At 39.3% G+C, this 21,711-nt stretch overlaps 2 protein-coding genes across 2 annotated transcripts in view; both read left to right on the forward strand.

Moving 5' to 3' along the window:
• The window catches only part of SOS2 (SOS Ras/Rho guanine nucleotide exchange factor 2), a 34,705-nt gene extending 24,834 nt beyond the window's left edge, over positions 1-9,871 (forward strand). Inside the window, exons 19-23 of the mRNA XM_026698775.2 lie at positions 1,204-1,320; positions 3,556-3,817; positions 4,859-4,903; positions 6,360-6,469; positions 6,985-9,871. Of these exons, the coding sequence (XP_026554560.1) occupies positions 1,204-1,320; positions 3,556-3,817; positions 4,859-4,903; positions 6,360-6,469; positions 6,985-7,485 (1,035 nt within the window). The 3' untranslated portion in view covers positions 7,486-9,871. The remainder of the gene's footprint in view (positions 1-1,203; positions 1,321-3,555; positions 3,818-4,858; positions 4,904-6,359; positions 6,470-6,984) is intronic.
• A 3,676-nt stretch (positions 9,872-13,547) lies between these two features.
• Positions 13,548-20,968, forward strand: VCPKMT (valosin containing protein lysine methyltransferase). The gene is made up of 6 exons (XM_026698777.2): positions 13,548-14,003; positions 15,316-15,426; positions 16,481-16,553; positions 18,003-18,122; positions 18,323-18,427; positions 20,841-20,968. Exons 1-6 carry the CDS (start codon positions 13,732-13,734, stop codon positions 20,853-20,855), a joined length of 696 nt encoding a protein of 231 aa, XP_026554562.1. The 5' UTR covers positions 13,548-13,731; the 3' UTR covers positions 20,856-20,968.
• The last annotated feature ends 743 nt before the right edge of the window (positions 20,969-21,711 follow it).

A 21,711-nucleotide genomic window follows, 5' to 3' on the forward strand; every position in this document is an offset into this window, starting at 1 on the left:
CAAATAGGAGCAAATCCAGAGGTGGGCTACCCAGAAACCCTTATGAGGAACCGTTAAATTATCTGGATATTTTTAGCCCTCAGGAAATAAACTCTGCAGAGATATGATAGCCCCTTCAAAATATCTGAAGGGTTGTCACATCGAAGCGGAGTAGACATATTTCTAATGTCTAAAAGGTAGCACTAAAACCAATGTGTTAAAAAGTATGGGGAAGTGGATTCAGGCTAGATTTCAAAAGAAATTTCCTGATGGTAAGAGCTACCAGCTAGTGGAACAAGCTGCCACGTAAATAAGTGGGTTGTCTTTGCTACAGGTCTTCAAAGGAGGTTGGAGAGTAATTTTTCAGAGGGTTTAAGTGGAGAGTTGTATATCTTTCTAAAGTCCCTTCCAATTGTGTGTTTGTATATTAGTGTCTTCTACAACAGTGAGGATTAGATTTAGCAGTAACTCACAAAGTCACCAAGTTCTTAGATTTTCTTTATGGAAATATCAACTTGTAAAATTAGATGAGAGTACCCTGCAGCCATTAAATTAAACTAACTTTCATATCCTGGACAGGATTTTTGCTTTCAGTTTAAAATGTATGGAAATATAGGTAGTCCTTGACTTATGACCATTCGTTTAACAGTAATTCAAACTTCTGATGCCTTCAGAAAAATGATTGAAATCTGTTTTCACATGACTGTTGCACTACCCAGTTCAGGCATTTGGCAGCCTGCTTGTCTTTCTGACAGGTTGCCTACACTCACATGATTCTAATTTGCTACCTTCTCAGCTGGTTTTTGACAAAATTAATTGGAGAAGCTGGATTTGCTTAATGACCTTATAATTCTCTTAGTGATCTCAGTAAAAATGATCATAAAATTGGGTTTGTCATGTGATACTTGCTTAATGAATGCATTACTTACTGACCAAAATTCCAATCCCAACTGTGATTGTAAGTTGAGGACTTCCTGTAGAGCTATTTGTCCATTTTGCATATACTCTGTACATAATGCAGTCCCATCAATAAATAATCCCAACATTGCTAAGACTATGTGAGGAAATAAAATATGACACAGTATAAACTGATTGAGAGCCTAGGAACAAATACAATTTCTAGAATCTTGCTGGGATGGGGTGGGGAGGCTGGCATATGCTGACACTTACTGGAACTTTTTGTTATGATATAGTTAGTTGAAAGGTTATTTTTTGTTTTTTCAGAGATTCTTTGAAAATTTGAACCCCATGGGAAATTACCCAGAAAAAGAATTCACAGACTATTTATTCAATAAATCTCAAGAGATTGAGCCCCGAAATTGCAAGCAGCCCTCTAGATATGTAAGTATTCAAATAATGTACTGATAGTTCTCAGTTAATGACAGTAATTGAGACTGGAATTTCTGTTACTAAGTGATACAGATGCGATGCACAAAATCACATGACTGCATCATTTAGCAACAGCAACTCCAGAAATCTCCATTGCCATTGTTAAGCAATGATCAAGGATCGCTGAATCCTAGGTAGCTCACAAGCAGGATGGCAGGCAGGCAAGGTGTGCTACGATTGCAACAGGACAGGGAATGGCTACTACCAGGTGGGGCAATGGCCCACGAGGCATATCGTGAGCACATCGGGGCCAAGAATAACTAATGCCAGCCAGGAGAGTGCACAAATGGCCCACTAGTATGGCAGGGTTGGGTGTTGCCTGCTGCCAGGTAAGCAACTTACTGGAGTGACTTGTGATTCTTTCTGCTGGCTTTCCCATTGACTTTGTTTGTGGGAAGGTTGCAGATAATGGTTGCTGTTAGGAAGTACTTTTGTTGCATACCTGGATATGGTGCTGCCTGCATTGACTTTGGTGTTGGTGGGGCACTTCGTATCAGGAGACCTTCCTCCACTGTTGCTTTCCCTTCTCCCTTGCTGCCACGGCGTTTAGAGCAACGCCACGGCGTTTGACGCAGCCACGCGCAGCCAGCCAGGGCTTCTCCCTGCAACTGGAGCCCGGTGGAGACACTCAGCTTCAGGCGCTCCTGTTGCCGCCTTCCCTTTGCCTTCGAAGGTAATTTTAAATTATTTTAAAAATGACGCCCTACTACAACAAAGACTCCCCTGCCCGAGAGGGCAGCCCAACCCCACGTGGGGAGATGAATTTTCCGGAGCTGCAGCGCAGGATTGGCCCACCTCGGGAGAAGCGCCCAGCCGCCATCCCTGCCTGGCACCGGGCAGAGCGCGAAGAGCTTCGCCTGGGGCGCTCAGCGCAACTGATAGGCGGGCCCTCCTGCCCAGCGGCGGAGCTCTCGCCATGGCAGCAAGCACCTCCCTGCTGGACCCTCTGCTCATCCCAGTCTGGGCAGAGCTGGGAAAGCAAGCCGCGGGTGCATGTCCGCCTGCCAAGTGAAAGAGCCAGGCCGACCCAAGCTTGGCTTACTTCCCAAGTCCCTCCAGCCCGAACCCGAAGGGGCCACTGGGAGAGGCTGCCTGAGGCAGTGATAGTGCCCACCCATCCGTGGACAGGGAGGCAAGGCGACGGCCTGCGCCACGTCGTCCTCCGAGCTGAGCCCCGCCGAGTCAGTGCCTCTGCCTGATGCCCATTCCGCTGCAGCGTTTGGAGCTGCCGGCACATTTGGAGATGCGTGGGCTGGGCGAAGGGTGGAAAGGATGGGCGGCTTTGGGCTCTCTCCGCAGCGCTGGCTTTACCTTCGAAGGCAAAGGGAAGGCGGCGACAGGAGCGCCTGAAGCCGAGTGTCTCCGCCGGGCTCTGGTTGCAGGGAGGAGCCCTGGTTGGCCACATGTGGCTGCGCCAAACGCCACAGCATTGCTCTAAATCCCATGGCAGCAAGGGAGAAGGGAAAGCAATGGTGGCAGAAGGTCTCCCAATACGAAGTGCCCCACCAACGCCGAGGTCAACATTCAAGCCGTTGCTGCCCGCCCACCCGAGGATGCAAGGGGGGGAATTAAGTCACTCCCGAAAACACGGCCTAGCCATTTTTTCAGGGGAAAAAAAAAATAAGGCCCTTATTTTGTGAGAAACACGGTATTTAATTTGTAGAAAAAATAATGGTGTGTGCTGAGAGATGTGTGCCATTTGCAGAGATACTGCTCTTTCCTCAAACCTGGCAAGGTTTCTAGGAAAAAGAATAATAATATCAATGGCTGATTATTAGCACCACAAAATTACTTTGTGGTGTTAAATGGCGCTTTACTGTGGAGTGTTCTGAATTATTCCACATAATTAATGTAAGCATAATTAATGCTTACATTAATCTAAGCCCTCAAAAGATGTTTTGTTTTGTTTCCAATGGAGAACTGTATTTCAAAGCAAAATGAAAATTTTGCTTCCTTCTCTATCAGATGAGATACCAAAGGCATGCAATCCAATGTACTTTAAAGGGAGGTATTGTTGAAATTAACATTTCATTCTTAAGCAAAAATGCCTTAGGAAGGAAAAAAGCAATTTTCTTAGTTTAGTCTTTTTTGCACTGATTTATTTCCTTGTATTTCTAAACATAAAGCAAAATAGCTCAGAAAAACAAAAGGGGATAAAACTCTGGGATTCTTTTCTCTCTCTTTTAGCCTAGAAAAACCAGCTACTCTCTAAAATCTCCTGGAATAAGGCCAAATGCTGGCAGGCACAGCTCCACCTCTGGCACTTTGAGAGGCCATCCAACTCCTCTTGAAAAGGAACCGTATAAGATTAGTTTTAGCAGAATCACTGAAACTGAACAGGAGTCTGCAGCCTCAGCACCAACTTCACCAAACATACCATCCACTCCTCCAGTGTCTGCGTCATCAGAAATCAGTGTATTCATAGACATTGATCTCAATAGCTCCTATGGTAAGTATTCTGAATGACCTTATATTCTTAAATTACAATAATAAAATTAAACTAAAATTATCTCTGATAATTTGTCTGGTTTAGATAGTGAGAGGTGGATGGGAATACTTGTTCTGAAAGATTCTAGTTACTGAGTTAATGTATTTTGAATGCAGCATTTTTGTCTTTTAACTTTCGAGACCTGGAACAAGATATATTTCTTTTTATGCCATTTATAACTGAACTCAAGTGTTAATGGCACAATGGAGATTGATGATGTAACCCCCAAATCTTTATACTCACCATTTCTTTTCTATTCCTTGACTTTTTATTAGGCCCATGCAAAACTTTTAAACAAAGAGCCCTCTTTGAATCATTAAAGCCACTCTGTGTTTTGCAAAGCTCATATGCGGCTTCAGCAGTTCCCATCTGTCATGAATGAGCCTGCAGAGCCTTTGCATCACTTTCTTCACATGCATGGAGATCCAGGCATTTTTGTCACAGCCACTTGAATCTTGAAAAATGCTGTACAGGTAGTCCTTGGATTATGATGACAATTGGGAACAGAATGTCCTTTTTCAATGTGGTTATAAAACATGACATCATGTGGCTGCCTCACTTACTGATGGCAGTCATGGCACTCCCTGATGCCCTTGTTAAGCCAAGATCACGGGTCATTAAGTAAACACCTATTCACAACTTCCTGCTGGCTTCCAAAAAACAAAAGGGATGCTGGCAGGAAATTGCAAGTCCCAAACAGCTCCCAAGCAGCCAATGGACAGGTAAGTGGACTGCTGTCAGGTAGGAAAGGATGCACGCAAATACCGAACCTGTAGTAATGCCGGTTGAATCCCACCCCTGGCACATTTGAATTATGCAGATTGAGAAAGGCTGTAAAAAGACCAAGACTACTACTAATGCTCTTTTGTCAAGTTCAGGTGAAAAAAGTTGTGTCACTTACAATTAAAAATACACTTTTAGGCTTAGCTGTATTTTCAGTTCTAAACAATATTTCAGCAGGGAAAAGTTCCTGATTGTGTCCTTTCTGCCTTTTTTCCACAGGTAGCAACAACAGCATATTTGCTCCTGTCCTTTTGCCACAGTCAAGTAAGTACTCCAGTTGTTCCTTAGAATTCCATTGTTTCTATAGGCAAAAGAACAGCAAGAGTCACTCTAACCCTAAAGATGTATGATCTTTGGCCCTGTCAACAGCTGACAAGGGGAATAACCAATAATCCAATTAATATTTCTTGGGGGTGATTTTTAGATTCTTCTGGGGCTTTGGGAGCAGTTTTGAGGGAAAATATGGGTGCCTTAAAGCTTGGTGAGATTTCAGAAAATGCCAAACCTCCCACAAAATTAGAGCAATTTCTTCCTGTTTTTTTGAGGTTTAATGTGCACAATGATTTATTGATAACATCTATATTTGGCCAGTTTGGTGTAGTGGTTAAGGTGCTGGCCTTGAAATGAAGAAACTGAGTTCTAGGCCTCCCTCTATGAAAGCAACTGGATGACTGTGAACCAATCACTTGGTCTCAGCCCAACCCACCTCATAGGATTGTTGTGGGAAAATAGGAGGCAGGATTATTAGGTATGTTCACTATTGATTTTGACGTTTGTGTGTGTGTTTGTGTGTGTGTAATAATATGGCCACCCACCTCAAAGAATATGACTCTAGATGGTATACAATATCATTAAACAAAAATATAAAGCACACTAAACGAAACAATTAAATGGCTATCAGAACTAAAATGCATCCTATCCTATCCAGAAATGTGCTCATTCTGATCCAGTGCTTGTGGAAATGCCCAGCTCTTAACTGCCTTTCTAAATGCTTGCAGGCTTGTGGCCAAAAGCCAGTTGGGTACCCAAAACCTTTGCAGTTGTTTTCCTTGACCTCACTGTTGTAAACCTCCAAAACACACACAAAAAGGGTCCCAAAATGTCAGCTTCATTCACCATAGAAAACTGCCCATAGATGTTCTCATCCTGTCCTAAAGACAGAAGCTATTAAAATATAGGAAGAGAAAACAACAATAGGCAAGGATATACAGGTAGTCCTCAACTTACAACCATTTATTTAGTGACCATTTGGAGTTACAACAGCACTCAGAAAAGCAACTCACAACCATTCCTCACACTTGCAATGTCATAGCATTCCTGCAATCATGTGATCAAAATTTGGGCTCTTGGCAACCAGGATACATTTATGACAGTTGATCATCCTGGAATCATGTGATCGCCTTTTGCAGCCCTCCCAGTTAGCTTCAACAAGCAAAGTCAATAATGGAAGCCAGATTCGCTGAATGACCACACCATTCATTTTAATTGCAGTGATTTGCTTAACCCTGGCAAAAACCATTGTAAATTTGAGTATGACTCACTTAGCAACTGCCTTGTTTAGAAATTTTAGTCTCAATTGTGGTTGTAACTCAAGGACTATCTGTATTGAAAATAGAAAAATAATTGCTTTGCCTTATACATTTAAGAAATAAAGTTTCAAAAGATTCAGCATGCAATCTCTTAATTCTTAACTCTTAATTCTGTCTGTTTTGTTCTTCAGAATCATTCTTTAATTCCTGTGGAAGTTTGCATAAATTAAGTGAAGAGCCTCTGGTTCCTCCCCCTCTGCCTCCTCGCAAGAAATTTGATCAGGAGCTTTCTAACTCAAAGGTAATCTTCTATTTAAAATCAACTTCTTTTAAGTGTACATTACCTGTAGATTATGAGCAAAGTAGAGATCTTGTAGTTGTGTGTGATTTTATTTCCCACTGCTCAGTCTAGTTTCTTCTGTGTTTGTGCATCTGCAAGTGCCTCCTCTCAAACCATCACCTACCCACTTGCTTGTTAATCAGGCCAATTTCATGTCTGCTGCATTAACCGTCTCAAATATGGCTTGTTGATATTATCAGGCATTTTGAAATACCTGTTTTAGAGCTGAATTCCATTCATTTTGGTGGAACGTTAAACCATTAACTTTAAATCAAACTCTTTTACTGTCTGAGGGGTTAATATTCAAGTTGAAGAAGGATGAAAAAAAGATATGGAATGTTGTATTTTGAGAATATTCAGTGTTCTGATCCAGGAAGGAAATTTGAAGATGAGACACATGAGGGTTAATGCAGGTTCTTGCTCAAAATAATTTACATTGGGAACAGTTTGGATGATTCCGCTCATATGTGTTTCAGGGTGGTTCCAGATCTGATGACGATCCTCCTGCTGTCCCCCCGAGACAGCCACCTCCTCCAAAGATACAACCACGAGTCCCAGCTTACACTGGTTTGTTTGATCAGCCACTGCAAAGCCCTCCACCACCTCCACCAAGAGACCCTCTGCCTGACACTCCTCCTCCAGTACCCCTTCGCCCTCCAGAGCACTTTGTGAACTGCTCATTCAATCTTCAGCCACCACCTGTGGGACACTTTCACAGAGAGCCCGACTGGCTCCGGGAAGTGAGCACATGCCCAAACTCCCCCAACACTCCTCCTGGCACCCCATCACCTAGAATATTGCGTCGCTGGTGCATGCTGAGCCCAAATCTTAATAGCCTTGCAGCACCTCCAGTCCCACCTCGCCAGAATTCCAGTCCTCAGCTACCAAAACTGCCACCAAAGACTTACAAGAGGGAACTTTCTCACCCTCCGTTGCACAGACACTCTCTGCTAGAAAATGCAGAAGCTCCTCAATGACCTTCATTATGGTAGTCATTGACACTGGAATAGCAGCTCCTAACTTTACGGTTGCTCCTTAATTTATTCCAATGACACCGTGTATTTGAGCCCTTTGTCAGGCAAACACATGCACCAGAGTGCTGCAGATCAAGACTCATCCTCAAGCATTGGAACAACAACAGCCTTCAGACTCACTCTAGCCTGTTTACTCACACCATCAATCTTCTCCTCAGGGGATCAGTAACACTGCCTTCTCCTCTTCCTCTTCAGTGCTGTGACAGAGAATACCATATTTTGCACTGTAAATGACACACTACATTAATTTTAAACTGACATCAGTTCATTGCACTGAGCCAAAACAAAAGTGGTTGCTGTGGGTTTTTTATTTCCAAACTGGAGCATAGCAGCCTTTTCTCTCCGTGTGTGTGTGCGTGTGCGTGTGTGTGTGTGTTAAAGGTGCAATTAATTGGAGAAGCTTCTCCAAACTGGTGTCTTTAAGCTGTTATCAGGACTGCAATCCTAGCCAATAAGGCCTTCTAGAAAGCGCCAGGTAAGATGCATTGAGAAATGTTCATGAAGCGTTCTCACCCAAACCGAGTTGCAGTGAATATTCATTTTAATGTGATTTACCTGGGAGAACTTTCAAGTGGATGTGCCCAATTGATGCCATAATTGATGGATTTCCCACCAAACATGAAGACATACATCATATTTCTAATTTTGGTTTTATAAACCTCTTAAGATACTTTCTTTTCAGGAAAAAAAAATAATCAAGAGGTTTATTTAGACCATTGTATTACTGTTGTTTTCAAATGTTAGGTGACATCATGTCTTAATTTTTGTAGTTTTGCTGCTGAAATTGGGAAAAGATATGTGACTAAACCAAGAGAGTGCACTACAATTGGCCCGATTAAGTGAGAAGCAGAAAAGGGTTTGCTTCACCCACCTGTTCAAGGAGAATTTAGCACGTGTGTCCTATTCAGTTGTGCCTTCATTGTTTAAACAAGCGGAGGTGTCTTAAGCTAAAAAGTTGCCTGCTGTTTGGCGAACAAAGCTATTGCGCCATATTATGTACAGTTGTTTATAATGTATAATTTACAGCGTAATAACCTGTATACATTTCTGTGACTTGAGGCCTCTTCTGCAATCTGTTCTTTCTGTGCATTATACTATTGTAAGCATTTCTCTACATATTAGTGATGAAAATCATATTATAATTACCTTTCTTTCCTTAAATTAGCGCTTTGCTGTCATTATGGGGTCTCTTCTGAAAATGTAGTGTTTAAACTAGCAGATATTGAAGAATGCTATTTTGGACTCTTGGAAACTTACATGAGACCTTCCTCTGGCCAGTTGAACTCTGTTCTTTTTCATTCAAGCTGGCATGTTAAATGAGACTGGTTCACACATTTAAAAAGATCTGGAGAGGGTCTGGCAGCACCTTTTTCAATTAACTTTTTTTAAAAAAGCATATGCTTTCATGAACCACAGCTCCCCTTTATCAGATATGTAAAGTGGCTAGAACTTGCCCATTTTAAGATGGGTGGACTTCAACTTCCAGAATCCCTAGTCAGCATGCTGGATCAGCCAGTCCACACAACCATAGCTAAGATTATGAAACAGTGGGATAGGATATAGGATTTAAATAGGGTTGGTGGGAAAGGAGGGGATGACAGTTTGGTTATGTAGATACAGGTTACCTGTGAGGCAGATTAGCAGTATCTTATTGATTAACAATTGTTGTGTTAAAACCCTTTTGTATTTGTTAATATTTTGAGCTTGCCTGAAATCTTTTGATGTATAGGTAATACAGATAAATGACCACAATTGTGACTGGAACGTATGTTCTAAGTCATTGTAATCATAAGTCTAGTCAAACCCAATTTTATGACTATTTTTAAAGTAGGAACTAAACAAATCACACAATTGTTAAGTAAATCCAGCTTCTCCAATGGGTGTTTTTTGCCAGAAATTGGCAAAAAAATCATAAAGTACAATCACGTGACCATAGGATGCTACAATTGGTCATAAATGTGAACCGGTTACCAACCACTCAAATTACGATCACTTGACTATAGGGATGGTACAATGGTTGTAAGTGCAGGTCATAAGTCCCTTTTTCCAAGGTCATTGTAACTTTTGAACAACTGTAAAACCATCGTAAGCCGAGGATTACTGTATGTGCATTCAGCAATCACTTGCTCAATGGTGGCTTTAAAATGGGTTAGTTGAAATAGGTGCTACCAGGCTTCCTTGGGAATTTTTTGTGACTCGGGTCTTTCACAATGTTCAAGTACTGTAGAATCCAAAAGCCTTCTCTGGACTGCTCTGTGGCTTTTTACTGTTCTTTGTATCAGAGTTCTTAACCAGACTAATAAATCACCTGGTCTTAATTTTTAAAGAAGCTTGTTCAAGTTATATTATTCTTGCAAAGATTATCATATTAAGAAAAACAAATGAAACTCCTTAGAAATGGCTTTAGGCAAGTTGGTGCCGAAGCCAGAAAATCCAACATGGTGCACTCCTCCTTTCCACTACTACAGAGATTAAACAAGTTGATTATTTGCCCAATAATTTTCATGTCACCTGGTTGCGGTAAATTCTTTCACCCTATGTAATATTTAAGCCAAAAATTCCAAGGGACGATGGTGGTTCAGAAAACAGTGAAAACCGTCATTCATAAAATTACAAGACACTCTTATATTACCTTTTTGGGAAAAATAATTCTGAATCGAGCTGTGTAAAACAGAATGTTCTCAAAGTAAGCCAGGACTTTTCAGATTAGAAACAAGGCCAGTTGGAACGTTTCCAGAGTGTTTTGGAAAGTTGGAATATCTACTATTTCAAAATGGGAAGTTTCAAGCTCAGATGTGGTATCAGTTCAAAATGCACATGAGTGGTTATAAATTTGTGTAAATACAGAGACTAATGCTAGAGAAAAACTAAGGAAACTCTTTTAAGTTTTGGAAATCAAAATATTTCACTAAAAACTTATCTGTACTCTTGCTAAGGATGCCTATGGAGATTCTCAAATCATCTAAATCATGGTTGTCACAAAGGTGCTTTTCAAAAGGCAACTGGACTTCCTTGATTTTTTCTTCTTCTTTAAAACATTTCACTTCTTATCCAAGAACTAAAGAAACTTCTTGGATGAGAAGTGAAACATTTTCAAGGAAAAAAATATGGAAGTCCAGTTGCCTTTTGAAAAGTATCTTTGACATGTCTCTGGAGATTCTCAGTCATCTAGGTCATGGTTGTCCCAAAGATGCTTTTTCAGGAAGAATCTTTTGGACGTCTTGCTATGGATAATTTTTACTAGGTATTGCATAAGATACACATCTATTTCCCTAACAACAAAGAAAACTAAAAGGGCTACTAAAAATGTACTACTCCTTACCAGTTGTTATTTATGCTCTATTATTGGTGCATGTAGCCATTAGAAGTTTGCAAGCCTTATTTTAATCTTTATTATGCCCTTAGAGCCAGAAAACATAAAATATGCATAGCTTGCAAGTTAAAACTAATATTAGGGCAACTGATAGGAGGGGGAAGAATGTATTTGGTAGTAAAGAAAATTACACCATTATTATGGCATGTTTTGTTCTGAGTTAAGATGTCATGTGCACCTAACTATTTTGTTATACAATTAACAATTCTGACTCATATTACATGTGAATCCATTCAACAGTGGCTTATTCAAGAAACTGTTGTTAAACAATACATGGTTTATTGTAACATCCAACATATTTGAAATCAGGTCCTATGAAATGAATCCCATTTGGACATAAGAGGCTAATGCTCTATTCATATGAATAATTAATAAAAGATTTTTGTATGTTCAGTTTCAAATATTAAAACCAAGTCTTGATAACTCATGGAAACTCAGCTTTACTTTCTGTATCAGAAATTTAAAGATTGCTTCTGATAATAATTTGATAATACCCAATTTTTAAACTCGATAGAACCTACATCAGAATGTATCACAGTGCCTTACAGTTTCATGGAAGTTTGCTCTGATGAGACCAGGAATGAATGAAAAAGACTTTCTAAGATACATAAAAGGTGATTTGGAATATTTGTGATATCGGTTCTCAAGACAATAAGGTTGCACTCACTTAACATGCTTTATGAAGTCAGGTGAAGATCCAGCAGGTGCATTTGCATAAAGGGAGTTTGTGATACCCTTGGCTGTTTTTTAATGGTTTGGCATAACCTGCTTGGATAGCACAAGATTAAATGTACTATGCAAGCCCAAGAAATGCAATAATTCAATAACCAGGTAAAGCCTACAGCAGAGGTCTCAAACTTGGCAGCTTTAAGACTTGTGGACTTCATAGCTCCAGCATAGCTAGCTGGAGAATTCTGGGAGTTGGTCCACAAGTCTTAAAGTTGCCAAGTTTGGGGACCCCTGGCCTACAGTATTGTATTTATGTAGCTAGAATGGGTCATTGCTCTGAAAATAACAAAATAGCATTTCCTATTTTGTAATATGAGGAACAGAATACTTTCTACATACACATTCTACATAAAGGTAATCTGTGATCACCTTTCTCTTAAAAGGAGGCAGCAAACATAAAAATACCAAATTAGATATTCAGAATAGCAAAACCGTGTGTGTGTTTGATATGGGCTATGGGCGGCTTTGCATGATCTTGGGGTCCCATTCCACCCAATCAGACTCATCAGATCACTGTACACTGAATCAGGAGGCAATAGTGAGAACACTTTATGGTGACACAGATTGATTCAGAATCAGTAATGGAGTTAGGGAAGTATTTTATCACTTTTTTGTTCAATCTGTATGCTGAAATGATTATGTGGAAATTAGATCTGGAACTGCCTGATGTTGGAGTGAAGATTGGGGAAGAACCATAAATAATTTGAGGTACGCAGGTGATACAACACTATCGGCTGAAAATGAGGAAGACCTGGAAAAAATGATCTGGGAAATCAAGGATGAAAGTGAAAAGGTAGGATTGATTAATATCAGGAGGAAGGAGGAAATGTACAGAAAACAAAAATAATGATAATAGCTGCAGATGGACATGAGACGTTCAAAATCAACAAAGAGGAAATTGAATTAGTTTGAGAATTTATCTTCCTTGGATCCAAAACTGTTCACGATGTCAGTTGTACTGAAAACAAATGCAGAATAATCTTAGGCTGCACTGCAATAATTAACAAGAAATAAGATCTAGAAAAGCAGATATTTTGATATATATAGGTAGAGCAATAGTCTTCCCTATAATGATGTATGTGAGAGTTGCACACTAAGAATGGCTGAAGAATTCACGCCTTTGAACTGTAGCATTGGCATAAATTATTATGTATACCAAGGACAGCCAGGGTAACAATAAGGCATTGTATAAAATCAGACACAACACTAGAAGCTAAAATCATGACTATGTCTGATTTACCTTAGCCATGTCATGTATGCAAATTCATTGGAGAAGACAATGATGCTAGGAATGGCTAGTAGTGGAACAAGAAGGGCAAGCAACCAAACATGCTGGCTTGATAACATCAAATCTGATGCAAAGTTGAACAACTGAACGAAACTGTGTTTGACAGGATAGCATGGAAAGCATTTGCCTATAATGTCGCCAAGTCGGACATGCCTAAATGGTTCAACCAACTAACCAATGCATGTTTGCATTTGTTCCATTTCAATAACTGCCTATCCTCCAGCCAGCCACCTATCAAATCAGTTGAGACCAAGTACAACGTTGCAGGACTACTCATTCTTTCTCAGCCCAAACTACTTAGTGGGATTGTTGTTGTGGGGGAAATAGAAGGAAGAAATGGATAGTAATGTGACATCAGCTGAGAACCCATGACAGTACAACCAAGAAACACAAATCCAGGTTTTCAAGGCCTGGCAAAAGGCCAGCAGGATTGGGGCCATCTAATCTATCCAGAGAGAATGTTCCCCGAGGACAGAGACCACGGGCCTCATATGCACATATATTCAGTTACATAAAGCAGCTATTTCGCTTTTTGCCTAAGTGTCCTCGTTCATGGCTATACCGTTACTGCTGCCGCCGCTACTCTCACGAGTCTGTCTATTCTTATCCGGAGACACGCCCTTCGCGTATGAATTCACGGAGTAAGGAAAATTAGAGGGGACTGGAAGAAAGTTCCCGGGCATCTGATCCTTCGGAGCGCTGCTGGGCAGCTGCGAGCAAAAAAGAGCGGTCCCCCTTCCTAGCTCCCAGTCAGAGGGCGCCGCCGGAAAACAAAGGCGGCCTTGCCCGCCCTTCCTTCATGTTGTCGCCGCCGCCGCAATCGGCGGTCTTCTTCGAGCGGGAGCTGCCCCGGCGGGACGGCTCTGGGATCCTTCGGCTGACGCAGCGTTCGGCCGGCGGGACGGGCTCGGTGGTGTGGGACGCCGCGCTGGTGCTGGCCCGCTTCCTAGAGAAGAAGGCGGCACAAACAGAGCAGAGCGGCGGAAGCCCGGTGGGCCTTCTCCGCCACAAGGCCGCGCTCGAATTGGGCGCCGGCACCGGCCTCGTCGGCCTCGTGGCCGCCAGCCTCGGGTACGGAGCTAGGGCAGGCGGGGTGGGGGGGTAGATCCTGGGCTGCCGGCCCTTCCCTGGGCATCGCTGCCCCGTTTTAGTCTCCTGCCCTGCGTTGGCAGAGAAAAGGGCAACCCCCACGAGGTGCAAACCTTTATCTCTGGGGCTTCTGTGTGGAAAGCAGCTCTTCCAGCCCCCCGGGCTTCTGATGGAAGCAGAAAGGAGGTGATGCGCGCCTCGAGAGTCCTGATATTATCTAAAAACCTTCCTGACCAGAAATTATTACCAAGGAAGTGTTTCTTTAGCCCTTTGGGGGATGTATTTATTTATTTATCTATCCATTCATTTATAGTTCACGTTTCTGAACCATCCACCTCAATCAGAGGAACTGTTTCACAAGTCAGAGACTACATACACAAACTGCAAAAGGCCTCCCCCCCCCCCCCAATCGTGGCTACTAAATAAATCCAACCTGGGTAGGCTCATATTAAGCCAGAAATAATTGCTTACAAATCTCAATGGCTGTATTCATTCAAAAAGTTAAGCAACAAACAAGTCACCCTACACTTTAGGATGTCAAGTGAATAGTCATCATATGGACAACATTGATTATGCAAAATTCCCTCTGTATGCCTACCCCATTGAAGGAAGGGGAAAAGGGACATATTTCCCCTCTAGGACTATTATAAAGAGGTTATTGCAGTTATTTGAAAATAAGCTAGGCCATATTTCACATATATTTTCCAGCTTAACTTTATCTAGTTCATTTGCCAGGAGAACTAGCTCTGTGTTGCCTTTAATACATTTAGTTTTGTACATGATTTTCTTTGGCAGCAATTTCCTGTAGAAGATTTGCTTTGGCAATTCAAACTTCTTTAAAAAATTGACTTTTGTGGAAGGGAGCCATGTTTGTCCACTGTGGCAAGTCATCAGAAGGGATTCTAATAGCACCTTTTCAAACTAACACACCTTTTAAAAGGCAGATCATTTTATCAGATGCATACAGATCTAAATCCCATATTAGTCTAAACCCGGTGTTTCTTAACTTTGGCAACTTGAAGATGTGTGGACTTCAACTCATAGAATTCCTCAGTAAGTGTATACAAATTTGAGAAACCCTGGTCCAGCCACTCTGCATCAGATGAAGTGAGCTGAAGCTCACAAAACTTTATGCTGTTCAATGAAATCTGTTTAATCATAAAAGGCGCTGCCATTCTTCAAAGAAATTGAGTGGTGGGTTTTAATGTTTTCATGCTGTGTTCTGTCTTGTATTGCTTGAATAATAATGGGGGATCAGGAATACTAACATGTTTTCCTTCCACCTTTTTTGTAGAGCAAATGTTACTGTTACTGATCTGGAGGAAGTTCAGGATTTATTAAAAATGAACATTGAGAATAATCAACATCTTGTATCAGGTTCAATTCAAGCCAAGGTACTGAAATGGTTTGTATTAAATTTTTATTTTACTCACTTTAAGAAATTAAAAACCAATTTTGGTTAATCAGACAGTTATAACAGTCTAGTTTATTTTATATATTTAATCATATTTTTAAACCATCTCCCTCACAGAGTGAAGATAACAAGATTAACAAGAAAGATGAAATATTTTTAGCCTACCTCAGCCTGTAAATAAATCTTGATAAATTATTGGAGTGAATTATATATATTTAAAGTTACAGTATGAAGTTTGAAAGGACTTTGGAAAAATTTAAATAAATGATACATCAGATTCGCATCTAACTATACTGATTTAAGAAACTGCTAAAATTCATGGTTTACATAAAATAACTAATGAATCAAATGTTATTTCTATTTTATTAGATTGATCAGATTTATATGGCTATCTGCCTCAAATAAAGCAACTCTGGGTGACTAATACAATAAAAACACTGCAGTTGGGTGGCCAATAAGTTTAAATCATTAATAACAAGAACAACATAAATAGAATAACTAAACAAAAAGAAAAATGACCTGTGGAGATAGACCAATCAGTAACAAATAGTTCTAATATTGTTTGTGTTACATCAATCAACCTTCATGGCTTTAGGCTGGGTTGGTTACTGTATTTCCCCAGTGGTGTTTTGTTAGATTTGGTAGGAAAGGCCTATTCCATGTACTATTGGCAAGAGATATCATCTGGCAGGACCCAGGAAAAGAGCCTCTTCTGCCATGGCATCCACTCTCTGCAACATCATCTCCTCAAGTGTAATTATGCCCTTAATTTGCTGGTTTTTTGCAAGACATTACAAACTTGGTTTTGCCCTTGAGCCTGAGATCACGATAGTGTGAATGAGTATTTTCTGGTTCATGGTTATATTAAATATGGGATGTTATCAGTGTTCTCAGCTGTTATCTTGTTCATCTTGTTTTTAATTCTGGTGGTTTTTATTGTTTTTAACTATTAGCCCTCCCCCAAGATGCATGTGAGATTGGCGGCCATATAAACTAGTTAAATATGTAATCCATAAGTCTTTACTCCTTTTATTTACATGTTTAGGGGGGAAGATGTGACAGATTTTCTTCCTGCACCTGATTTCATATTGATGGCAGATTGCATCTACTACGAAGAGGTAAACTGCATTCCATTAATATCAGTGGGCTAAGAGTAGAGTTGAGGGCAGGCAAAGAACCTCTAGCTTTGTACTTGGGATTAAATTTGTGACATCCTTTGAACTGATTTTGATGTTGTGAGATCATGGTAGAAATGCCACAGTAAAATGATAATCAGTGGGCTATTTTTTCTTTGTACAGTAGAGTGTACAAAGCCTATGAACATCTTTGAAACTTTAGCAAAGTGAACACTTGAGACTCTATAACACGGGTGTCAAACTTGAGTGCATCGTGATGTATTGTGACATTTTTTGCCTTTGAGGAGGTGGGATGGGCGTGGTCTGCATGTGACTCAGCCCGCAGGTCCCCAGTTTGACTGGCCTGTGAAATAAGATTTCTGAATGACCTTGAGGAGCCCACCCTGCCCAATTTTTTTAAAATTGCATTTATTATGGTTTTAAGAAAACCCTGCCTTTCTGTTAAAGGGCTATGGTCCGTGCACCCATCTTGTCTTCACATCGTTTCTGTGAGGTACATGCAGGCAGTGATAGTGAGTAGTCCAAGGTTATGCAGTGAATTTCATAACTAAATAAGATTTTGATTCCAGATCTTCCAGATCTGGTCAGATGCTTATACATTTAAAGTTGCCAAGGATCCCAGTGATGTTTAGACTACAATTCCCATAAACCTCACTCAGCATGACAATTTATTCATGATTTTGAAAGTTGGAACCTAGGCAATTGAGAGTTCTCTCCTTCTGTAATTCCTATGTCACCTTATCTCAGTCTGATAGAATCACATAATGTTCAAATATTTTGGATTGTTATTTTCATGCTTCCTTGGGTACTGCTGGTAAAGTAATTTGTGGCTTATTCAAATAACTGTGTCCATTGTGGTAGCTTGCCTTATTGCTTAAAACATATTTTTTCCTGAGAAATTCTTGGAGAGATTTCCTTCTCAGGATTCTTCAAACTCTTTAGGAATATTCAATCGCTACCACCTATTTCATTATGTGAATAAGATGGAGTGATGACTGTGGAACCAGCCCCAATAGTAAAAAAAAAATGGTGATTGTGCCCTGTTTCCTGAATTCCTGCATTACATCTTTTAGCTATTAGTATAAACTAACAATACAGTTTCATTTTGTATTAACTGACCTGAAGTTTCTTAGAACTTTTAGGAGCTATTTCCATATAGCTATAAAAATAATAGCCTTTCAGTACCTCATGATTGTCATCCTAGTCTATATACTGATTTTTCTCTGAATTCTACTTGCACTTACTACTGCTATCTGCCTGGTAATTATCCAAAATAACTTAAAGTTTGAGAGGCCATCAAAAGAAATAATAATATTTGCAAATACAGTTACCCAGTTGCTTGTATTCAGCTTTTTGAAGTACAGATTGGAATGAGCCATATATAAACAGTAGGTGAAGGCTAAATGTCAAATATTCAACTTTCACGGTTAGTCACTGGAACCATTGATTAAGACCCTGAGGGACTTGGCTGGCTTGGATACTTTCATCCTTTGCTGTTATGAAGAAAGGACTGTGGGACAAAACCCAGAAGTAGAGAAAAAATACTTTGAGGTGAGTCACGTTAAAGTATTTCTCTGGGGAGGGGGATTTGCAAGAGTAGAAGGACAGGTTTTCAAAATCAGGATTCTAAAATACTGAGTAATGATTTCATGCTTCATATTATTTTCTAAAACAGACATAAGAAGCACTAATAATATTTTGAGAGTACTGTGTTTTTTAAGAACTTATTCTGGTATAATTTTAAATCATAGCTTCTTCAGAAGGACTTTGAGTTGCAAAAGGTTCCCTTGGATGAACATGATGAAGAATATCAGAGTGAAGACATTCATATCTTTATCATGCAAAAGAAAAAAATGGTAAGTATCAGCCTTACTGGTTCTGGAAATGAGTTAAACATTTTCTGGATATCAATCAGAATAGAGCTGGAAGTAACTTTGGAGATCTAGGCTCAAGCAGCAGACCCTATAACCAACCCATCTTCCTTCCTTCCAGGTTGATTGAATAAAAATGATTTGAGACTCTGATTTAGTTTCAGAGTTGTCTACTTCAAATCAAATCCATCTTTATTCCAGTTACATATAGCATACATTTGAAATCTCTTGCCTCTTTTCTTTTTTGACCCCCATTTCTACATATTCAATTTATATGTCACCTGACTTCCAGTGACTGAGCAGTTTAGAAATCATTAAAAATAAGAAAACACCACAAAACAAAAAAGAATAAAGATATACCGATAAAATAAAATCAGATGGGAAATAAAAAAAGAAAAAAGGGGTTTTTCAAACATGCTCATCAAAGGCCAAGGTGAAAAGCTGAGTTTTTAGGGTTCTTTGAAACACAAGTTGAGGGGGAGCCATTTGAATCTGAGGGAAACCTTACTGCCTCACAGACTACTCACTATGGATAAAATGTCCTAGTGCAGATAAAATGCTGACTAGGTGTGATAGCATCGATGCAAATTAACTCACGGCTGAGGGAAGAAAGTATGGCATGTAATTATGGAATTGTTTGGGGTTTTTTTAAACAAATTTTATTCAGTTTTTCACATTAATAACAAAAATCTCTTTTTAGTGGACAACAAATTTCCAGGTCATCACCTTTGCATACAAATATGACAGCAATTATACATTCATGTATGCATACTTAATTCTATTACCTTTTCCATTCCAAATTTTCAGTAAGGAGAGAAACAAACACATTAATTCTAGCCTCTTTCATTAATCTCAATCAAAACATCTTTTTGTTTCATTTCAATTATTTCAAGTATAATGCTTTAATATTTATTTTAAAAATAAAATAATATGTTTGCATAATAAAATAATAATAATAATAATAATAATAATAATAATAATAATAATAATAATAAAGTTGCCAATGTCTCTCCTTGCTTTTAATAGTCTATATTGACTTATTAATTTAGTTGGTTCTTTAGTCTGTCATATTCCCTTTCCATTACACATTCTTTTTATAAATTCTAAATACAAGTTTTAACACTAAAGAAAAAAACAAGTATAGGTTTCCCCCCTTTTACTGCTTTGAGTGTGACACCTCAGTGGTTAAAATATACCTTTATTCCCTCATCTTGATTCCCAATAAACCATTATTTTTAAGAAGTTACAATAATAATCTTTACATCTTTTCATTTGGATTCCGCAGCATATTTCCCACCCTTGATTTTTAATAAGAGTTATCAGTATCTATATTACCCTATTTTCTAAATATTTTTAATTGCAGAAATATTCTTATTACCCCTTGTCACCCTGCAGAATCCCCTTTTTAATTCATCAACCATTATCTCTGAAAAAACAATTTCTTTTCAACATTTTACTATTTCCGTATTTCTTTATTTCATGCACCTGTTTCTTACTGCTTCTCCTCCCCCTCTTTTCCCCATATCTTTTCTCATTCCAGTTTATATCCCTCTCTTTCTTAATATCTTCCTTTCCCCTTTTCTGCTGGGTCTTTCTGCCTTTCCTGACTTCACAGGTATTCCCCCTTTTGATTGCCTTCTTAAATTTCAAGTTTTTAACCTTCCTTCTTTCCCCACTTCTTTGTAGCAATGTCTTCTCCTTGAATCGACTCCTCCTCCTTTGAAGCTCTCTCTTCTTGTTCTTCAATCGCCATTTCTATTTTTTCTAACACAGCAAAGTGATTCGCCTCTTTCCTGTAGTAATTCTCTCATATTTTTAAGTTCCATTTTTAATTCCCGAAGAGATATCATCATTACACACTCTTATATTTTATGGTCGTTAAAGTCCACAAAAAAAAACACTTTTACTTTCCTTCTTTCTTCTTTCAGTTTTCTAAAGTTCTCAGTTATTCCAGCCGAGGGTCTATACCAAAAACATCAATCAATCCCACAGTCAGTCTTTCCTTGCTTTTTTCTTTATTCTGGTTCTGCTTTCACTTTCTAAGATTCTTAATTTGTTTCAATCTTTCTTTACTGTTATATCCACACAAGTTCATTCAGAAACAGGATGCTTTCCCTTGTTTGAGCTCAAGTTTTTGTCAAAAGGTGGCACTCTCCATTATACAAAGTCTTCACCTTTTCCCACTATTTTTTTATTTAGGGTTTTTCGAACCTCAATATTCCAGCACAGTCCAGTCTCCAATTTGTAAACTTTATTATTATTATTTTTTGACAATCTTAAGTCCAGCTTTATTTTATGCCTGTTTATTCCCAAAATATTTTAGTCCATTCTAGTTAAATCTTTAGTGGAATTGTTTTTGATTGTTAGATTCAGTCAAATTGTTCACTATGTTTTTCAGAATATTTCATCATGAAATCCTTGATGCTGTTTTCTGACCTCTGATTTACAGAAGAAATCTTTAGAAAATTGGAAATTAAAGAATTTTTAATAAATTTTCTGCAGAACATCTCTGCAGCCAGAAGGGAATCAGCATATTGTTTTATACTAAAGTGATTTCAGAAAAAAAATCAATTCTCTTGAAAAAGAACTACAAGCGGTAGAAGAAGAAAAAAGAAAAAAGGAAGGAAGAAAAAAAGGAAAGGAAGGAAGGAAGAAAGAGATAAAGAAAAAGAAAGAAAAGAAAAGAAAGAAAGAAAGAAAGAAAGAAGAAAGAAAGAAAGAAAGAAAGAAAGAAAGAAAGAAAGAAAGAAAGAAAGAAAGAAAGAAAGAAAGAAAGAAAGAAAGAAAGAGAAAGACGTTAACCTCAGAATGTCAGATGAATGATTTTGTATGATTGTATGCATACCTCTTGGGCAAAACCTGTTTTAATATTAACATTTTATTAGAAAATTTATATACCAGAACTCTTTTTCCTATTTAAATGGGTAGAATGGTGCATCATAGGGCAACAGTTTTTGAAGTGAGGTGTCATAAATGAGCTCACCATCCTGCTGGGAAAGGAGGGGCAGGGAGCGGGAAAGAAAGGAAGGAAACGAAGAGGGAGGAACAGAGCAGAGAAAAACTCCCAGCAACTTTCTTGGCCCACACTGCTCCCTGTACCTCCCCCAAAACCATGAAGCACTTACTGTGGACCCCCACACATCCTCCCTGGCCTGTGCCAACCTCCCTGTGTGCCTTTCCTAACCCACCCCGCACCTCTTGCACATTTCCATTCACCCTTTCTGACCTGCGCCACCACCCTGAGCCCCTTCTCTGACTCAGGCAGCATC

Source organism: Pseudonaja textilis, chromosome 1, assembly GCF_049901715.1.
Source record: "Pseudonaja textilis isolate UNSWEBS1 chromosome 1, rPseTex1.2, whole genome shotgun sequence".
NCBI lineage: Eukaryota > Metazoa > Chordata > Lepidosauria > Squamata > Elapidae > Pseudonaja > Pseudonaja textilis.